At 42.5% G+C, this 7,832-nt stretch overlaps 1 protein-coding gene across 2 annotated transcripts; it reads right to left on the bottom strand.

Annotated features, from left to right (window-relative positions):
• Window positions 1-2,428: 2,428 nt before the first annotated feature.
• Window positions 2,429-7,031, bottom strand: LOC115571996 (aquaporin-4). 2 transcript variants are annotated; one of them, XM_030401720.1, is made up of 5 exons: window positions 6,903-7,031; window positions 5,853-6,270; window positions 5,592-5,756; window positions 4,795-4,875; window positions 2,429-4,060 (listed from the first exon to the last, which is right to left on the bottom strand). In XM_030401720.1, the coding sequence occupies exons 1-5, from the start codon at window positions 6,992-6,994 to the stop codon at window positions 3,806-3,808; spliced, it is 1,011 nt and encodes a 336-aa protein (XP_030257580.1). In that variant the 5' UTR covers window positions 6,995-7,031; the 3' UTR covers window positions 2,429-3,805. The 2 variants fall into 2 exon arrangements, with proteins under 2 accessions (XP_030257580.1, XP_030257581.1); XM_030401721.1 differs by having other exon boundaries at window positions 6,752-6,992.
• Window positions 7,032-7,832: the final 801 nt, after the last annotated feature.

The following is a 7,832-nucleotide window of genomic DNA, read 5'->3' as shown; positions in this document are numbered from 1 at the left end:
AATCAACATTAGCTTACGTCTAAATTATTAAGGAAGTGGGAGACTTTCTTGTTTATAGTATGAATTATTAAACAAGTGTTTAACGCTGTTTTTCTTCATGAATCCCCCAAATATTATTTGCTAATGATCTTTAAGGTGTGTGTTTTATCTTTTGCCCCTTCTGTCGTACGCTGGGAATTGAGAATCTGAATTCTACAAGTCGCAAGAAATCAGTCTGCGCTCAGTTAGATAAGCAGGAGATGCACTTTGAGATATACTTTGCTGGCATCTGTATGATGTGCAAATGAGGCTCTAGTTATAACAATATTCCCATCATATAGCCATTGTTGGTATTTGCAATGCATGTGAATGTAAATTAATGAATTATGGAGGCAGCCACTGTGAAGGCCATCCATGCATTATCAGTTTTTCTGCTCAACATCTCGCTGATAAGCCGTGATGTTAACAAACAGACAGCTGGAGAAGCGTCGGTCCATTATTCGCTGTCACTTTTTATTTGCCTTTTCCTAATTGAGGTGTCTGCAGCAAGCCTGTGGAAGTTTGTCAACACACGTTGAGAACATTTTTCTAATGAAACCTTCAGATTTGATTGGCACTTTACAGCATCTGCTCATTTATCTTAAAGTATGAAAATGCCTCTCAGGGAATTTCAGCAAAATCTTCGCCACATTTTAATACATTTTTAAAGGTGCACTATGTAGTTTTGGGAAATATATTTTAATCAGAAGAGAAAGATCTTCATAGACTGACTTTTGTATGCCCAAACATACTAAATAAACATACTCTCTTTGTTTTCATGACTGAATAAACTGAAGAGAACAAATTGACCTTAAGGGACAACACATTTTGTTTCGCATTGCTTATATGTGGCGGACCCTGCCACCTTTCTAGCTTCAGACACTGTTGTGTGGACCTTATTTTCCTCTGAGTACACTTGTTCATTCAATTACCGAAAAAATAAATATCTCTCAGTTTGTATTATTACCTGAGTTTGGAGTTTGAATCTCTTCTTGAATACGACATACTGCCCCTTTAAAACATTTCACCCTCTCTCACTAGTGTGAAATTCATAAAGCTAAATGTATAAACCACCAGGGACTGCTCTCCTCACCTGTCTCCCTCTGTTTAATCTTCAGATGGGCAAAAGTTGATAAATCAAAACCGAGTGAGCCCATTCCCCATCGTCCGTCCCAGGAGGAAATAGTCAACGCATGAAACATCAGATTTATGAACTCATTTATTTAGGCCATAAAGATGATTAAAGGGAGCTGAGAGGGTGCTGGCCTCGAGCCACTGGAGCCTTAAGGGATACAGGCAGCATGCCTGCAGGTAAAGGATGGTGCTGCTGAGAAATTCAATGCTGTCCAATTTCAACTACAGCAGGCCTCGAAGAACAGCATTCATTAACACAACATCACACCACCAGTGTTGCACCCTTTATACAGAAAAAGTATTGAGAATGCAGTCCAGCTCAGGTTCTCGGGATGAAATAAGAATTTAAAGAATTGTACAAAATGCTAAAAATAGTAAGGTTGAAAATAAAAAGGTGCTTTTGTATTGCCTCGCTTATGCTCCCTTTAGAGTCCTTGGTCCAAGTTAAAGGACTCACAACACTAAATCCTCCAGTGTGGTTCTGAATCAATGACCTGCACAAATTTCAAATGAAATGTGGCTCAGACTTGTGAATAAAACTGACTTGTGTCTGCACACAACCTGTGCATCCAAGGCTCGTGGCTGCCCCCCCCTGGAGAAATCCAGATGGGAGCATTGTTGCACATGAGGTGATTCACGTTGCGTCCAGTAGGTGATGCTGTTGTCACACATACAAAAACTGCACTTACTTGGAGAAGAAGCTCATATGGGGGTGAGTGGAGATCATGTAGGAGTGAAAAACTATTTTGATTTAGTATCTGAGTTATTCCGGCGTTCTACTCTTGAAAACACAATATCGTTGCGCCATGTAGACAATTTTGGTTGATGCAGCGGGATCAGTGGGGCTGATCATTTCCTCCCCATTACAGGGAAGAGATTGAATTGCACCTGTTCTCTTTAGCAAAGGAAGTAAAGCTCCAGACATAACAGATCACCTCTATTTCATATCACAGAGTGGTATCATTTCCTGTGCTCTGTGCTGATGGAATGAGATTACATGAAGCTATTCTCAGAGACTTAACTCACACGGAACACACATCATGGACATTTATCTGGCCATAGGGAGACATAATCTAAAGGTAGATGAGCCAATCCATCACTGATCGGAACCTTTCCTCTCCCCAGTGCCCGGCTCCTACTGCCGGAAACAAGTGACTCAAGCGAGAAGCCTTCTCAGACCTCTTATGGATATGAGGAAGATGTATATTTGTGCAGCTGCCCTGTTTTGCATGTGCAAAAACATATTTAAAAGTAGAGTCAAAGAGAAAATCCTTAATAATTACTTGAAAATAAAAAAAACTTTTATTATTACAACTTTTACATCTTGGTGCACTTGCAGTCTGTGAGCATAAAACAAGAACTGAGCACAGAATGACAAAGACAGATAATCTTATCAATAAGTTAAATATTCAAAGGTGCAATACGTAAGAATTGGCCACCTTGACTTCCCAACAAACAGGGGCAGTATATCACCAGAATATAAAGGCGATCCGCTGCTAACTGTATTTTTTTTATACATCGATGACTGTTGCTAGGGTTAGCTTGTTAGCTCAGTTAGCCGTGCAGCTAGCCGGACTGTTGACGCTGGGAGGAAGAGGTGTAACATCCTGGGGCTAGCAGGTTAGTATGCTAACTTCAGGATACCGTAAAGTTTAGAAGTTGACTTAACTTTAAAAAAGGCAGGAAACCAATTACGTCAGAATTACCAAGTAGAGTAGACTATTAGATTAAAATAAAGTCATGATTTAAAAAGTTTCACTTGTCTATTTTATTTGGTAATTGGTTTCCTCAATTTGTTAAGGTAAAGTAAAGTTTTTTTTTGTTTTTTTTTTACAGTGTACAGCGGTGTCTCTTCAGCACAAAATATATATTTTCATGTTTTTAACTAAACACATATTGCACCTTTAAGTATGAAATTCAAGATGCAGGAATAAGAAATGTGCATCAACAAGAACTAGATCTACAGAATAACAACAGCCGAGTATCACAATTTCACAAAATAGAAAAAAAACAACCCAAAACATTATGTGGCAATCGACGTAATAAACACAGTGTTTCCATTAAGACGTGCTGGATGTTTCCCCTGACTAATGCACTGAAAATAGAGCACGCCATAACACAACTCTGACAATAAAGCTGGTCAGAGCTGCCGTACGTTGCTTGGGACCTGTAATGTGCTTAATGATCACAAGGAGACATCTCGCCTGTTATTACATATGCAATACATGGACCAAATGTGACACTAATCCAAAAATAACAAGGCTTCATTTTCTTCTTCAGTCCTCCAATTTGGCGTGATGACCCCACATAATTGGTTGACCCTACACATATTTCCTTAACACAATGTATCGCCGGGCTGTCGGTCTGTGGCGTGCAGCGCGGGCCGCATGCCAAACGCCAGGCTGAAAATCGTTCAAGGAGGGCCTCGGGAGGAGTATTGAACAGGGTTGTAGATGTTTGTGGGATTGAGCCATAACATCATATTAGCTTTATGACAATGAGAGTAATTCAGCCTCGCTGTCATGGGCAGAAATTATATTCTGCTCCGAGGCCTTTATGGAAGGGGGGGACAGGCTCGAGATGGATGCTCAAAAGTTTTCTTCGCTGTCACTCCGCTTTACAGATTGGTCTCCATTTCCAGTGCACGTGATAGTCATACTGAGGACAGCACTTCTCCTGTCGAGTCCTGGAAAAGGTCTTTTTTCTCAGACTTCTCCGGATCAGAGATGGTGTGGATGGAACCCGGCTTGACGGAAATGTCCTCCGTCTCCACCTCTCTGTATTTTCCGGCCGGGTCCCTCTCAAAGACCTGCTTCAGCCTCTTCCTCACCTCCGGGTCGGGGCAGTACAGGTACTCATACAGGCCAGCAGCCAGGATGCCCCCGAGAATGGGTCCTACCCAGTACACCTACCACAAACAGCAAGGCAAACACCATTATTAGATGGTTTGTCAATCAGTACCAGAACTGTCCTCCTCTGTTAGGGAAAAGAAAGCAGGTAGACACTTCTGAATTTGATACCAGTGTGAGACAGTGTTAGAAGCCAAGCATATCACCTAACACACACACACACACACACACACACACACACACACACACACACACACACAAACACACACACACACAACTTGACACCATGCTGTCTGCTAATTCTTTTTTACACCTGGTGCAGCTGGAGGTGAAATGCTGTAAACGTCTCTTGCACCTCTTGTGTTGGATGAAGTCACAGACTTAGAGGTTCGTGTGCGAGAGCATCCAGAGCACCTTGTTTGGGTTTTTTCTCCTCACATTCACCGCTATAAGAAGTGCAAGACTTTGGTTGTATCTTTAGGTCACAGCTGTTTTTTCCCCTGTCCTGGCAGTGGTGCTGAAAATGCGACCTTACCAGATTTCAACATGCCGTACTCGACCGGTAGAGCTCGGCTTCTCTGGGACATCTAGATTATATAATTATTAGCTGCTGATAATGACTTCAGAGAAATTTTGAAAGGGTGCCATGACTTAACATTTTGATAAACTAGAGTGCAAATACAGCGATGATACATATCGAATCAAACTGACTCAGCTGCAATCAGGGTGTTACTGTTTTGGCACACACAAACTCCAAAAAGAAAGCTCATCCTCTCGGTGAAGTATCTCTTACCCAGTGGTCCTGGAAGTTAAGTGTGACCATTGCAGGCCCGAAGGATCGAGCAGGGTTCATGCTGGCTCCTGTGTAAGGGATCTGGAAGACAGACGACAGCATTTCTATCAGTCAAAATGATTAAACACTACAGCTTTGCGTAAAAACTATCATCTGATGTGTGTTTTATGAGCTGATAATGTCTTACTTTAACTTATACTGCAGAATATGTCTGATGCGAGTCATACAATATGAATTTGCTAAACAGACCCGGGGAGAAATCAGTTGAGCAGTGCGAGAGATAACATCTATTTCCCTGTGCATTCATTTGCTCTGCAGGGCTCAGGGAGCCCCCAGAGATTGGTTGCTATGCGATGGCAGCCTCCAATAAAGATGTGCATGTGGGTGTGAATCAGCGAGACTCGCACAATATCACACGCTGAAGAATAGATGCTTTAATGCACCTGCTCTTTCTCAAGAAGCAGCGGCGCTCCTGCTTTTCGTTGTGTGCTCAATAAGGAGACTTGCACTTTGAACTGATCTCGTCCTGCAACTCTTTCAAGCGCCGTGCTGGATTTAATAAGATTTGGCGATGAATCTTTTAAATCAGTGCTTCGCTGGAGCACAGCAGGTGTCAGCTTATATGTGGATAGATTTACGTTAAATATTGAACTGTTTCTACATCATCTAGTTGGCCACGAGTAATGAGCATTTGGGGTGACAGGCCAAAGTTATTTGAGCACAGCTGCTATAAATATTCCCCTCTCCTCCTGCCACTTCACTCCTATCTCATATCTAACTTACTGGCAGGCACTTACTGCAAATAAGTGACCAATAGCGACAGCAAAGCCGATGGCGAGGCCTGCAGAGCCTCCGAGGTCTGTGCGTTTGGGATCACAGGTGGCGAAGACGGTGAAGACAAGCTCGAATGTGATGAGGAGCTCCACGAGAAGGCCGTGTCCTACTGAGATGTTGGTGTTCACCTTGGAAACAAAACATTTTCTTGTGTAACTTGTGTGAAAATGCATCACACACACGCACACAGACACAAGTTAAACTTGATTTGGCCAGATTCCTACCGTGGTCACACCGAGGCTCCCTCTGTTGGCAGCAGGTGTGACGAGGTAAAGGATCCCAGCTCCTGTAATAGCTCCCAGGCACTGAGCCACCACATAGAACACCGCCTTGGCCAGGCTCAGCTTCCTAGTCACCACCATGGCAGCAGTGACCGCCGGGTTAATGTGCCCACCGCTGATGTGGCCAAAGCACTGCACCATAGTGGCGATGCTGAGCCCGAAGCACAGGGAGATGAGGACGAGGTCGGCCGGGGGAGCCTTCTCCTCGCCCGCGTGCCAGTTGATGGTGGAGCCCACACCGAGGAGGACGAAGACGAGCGTGGCCAGGTATTCTCCTGACACAGCCCTCCAGAAGTCCTTGGTCCAGATCCCTTTGAAAGCCACCATTATGCTCTGACAGTTACACCAGGACAGGAACCTCCTGGCGAAAAGAATAATGAGCAAAATGATTAGCCTACTTATGTATTCTTGGTGTGTGCAATGTGGCTGGAAATGTACTGAACCCTATCAGAACGGCCGCCTCTGGGCACAACATTTATAACTCCACTAGGGATTTTAAAGCCAGTGACTTTCCATCACAAGACGCCATACAGAGCATTCTTTAAACATTGTGTATAGGGGCCAAATGATCAAAGCGCACAGTGTTTAATTGCTGTCACTCACTGAACTTTAACCAGGATGGAAGAAAAAAAAATGTACATTTTCTGACTTTCAATGCCAAACAGTGCACGATTCACATTCAGCACAACATCTCTACGTTACTGTACGTTTGGAGAAATGAAAAAACAAAAAACAAAAACTGAATATCATTACATTTGTTCAGCAAAATCTCCTCAAGGCAAAAACTGAGCTGATAAGTTCAGTCATCTCCACTCCACCGAGGTCCATAGGCTACGACTTACCGAAAGCAATAACATGTCCTCCCTGTCTCTGTCCCCGTTGTGTGTGATGTGTTCTCATTCATAAGTCCTGGCGAGACATCTCTCCCTTCATCACAATCTAAAGAGCTGGAAAGGAGAAAAGAAAGAAGGGGCTGTGGCCTGCAGTACTTACAGGAGAGCAGCAGGCTGTGTGAGCGCAGGAGTGGAGCGGAGAGCGGGTCCGTCAGACGAACATGATCCACACATTGTGCCCCGGGATCGCATCCAGCAGCTTTATTAAGTTACTAACCAGGGCATCACCTCACGGGAATTAAACAGCCCTGCTCAGGGGTTGGGGGGAGGAGTCATGAGATTTTCTTGCTGTGCAAACAGTAGCACGGTGACTCAGTCAGCCTCAGCATCTAAGTCAGGTCAGAGCTTTGAAAAACTTGTGTTTTCAAGTTTACCGTTTATCATTTCACCAATGTATTGATTTTGATTTTAATAAAAAAAAGAATCGAAATTACTTTTTAAAGGACCATTGTTTTGTATCTCTCATACAAAACAATGGTCCTTTAAAAAGTAATTTCAGGAAATTACTTTTGAGGACCATTGTTTTGTATTTTTTTGACCTTTTAAATATAAATTAAAATCTGTACATCTGTTTACAGACGATATTGTGATATCATGAAGATGCATAAACTATGTGATAAAAAAAAAAAACAAAACTGGTGGAAAGTACACTAAATCAAATATCAAATAAGTGCAATATTTAAGTTTATGCTGCTTAATACGTCTACTCCATTACATTCCAGAGGGCACTTAAATATTACATTAATTTGACAGTTATAGATACTTTATGAATGTGAAATTGTGATTTGTCTCACAAATAGTGATGCATCAGTAGCGAAAAGTTGCTCGACCGGCTGCAACCTTTAAAATGCTACTCACATGGTGATCTGTTAATAATAGCTGTGCAGTGATCTGACATATTGTAACATAAACCTCTGAAAGCTGATTGAATAATAAATATTCGTATTTTTAGTCACTAATGCTTCTGATTTACTGGTGTTTACTGGTCATGAGTGTGTGTTTTTTCACACTGTGGTATTTTTACTTTTGC

This window comes from Sparus aurata, chromosome 21 (assembly GCF_900880675.1).
Source record: "Sparus aurata chromosome 21, fSpaAur1.1, whole genome shotgun sequence".
In the NCBI taxonomy this organism is placed as follows: Eukaryota; Metazoa; Chordata; class Actinopteri; order Spariformes; family Sparidae; genus Sparus; species Sparus aurata.
This window is presented reverse-complemented; position numbering and strand designations above follow the sequence as displayed.

Coding starts and splice junctions, on each gene's coding strand:
- LOC115571996 (XM_030401720.1), bottom strand. CDS start 6,994: ATGCGATCCCGGGGCACAATGTGTGGATCATGTTCGTCTGACGGACCC. Junction 5,757..5,852: donor GGAGCCTCGGTGTGACCACG/GTAGGAATCTGG, acceptor TTTGTTTCCAAG/GTGAACACCAACATCTCAGT. Junction 4,876..5,591: donor CTATTGGTCACTTATTTGCA/GTAAGTGCCTGC, acceptor TCTGTCTTCCAG/ATCCCTTACACAGGAGCCAG.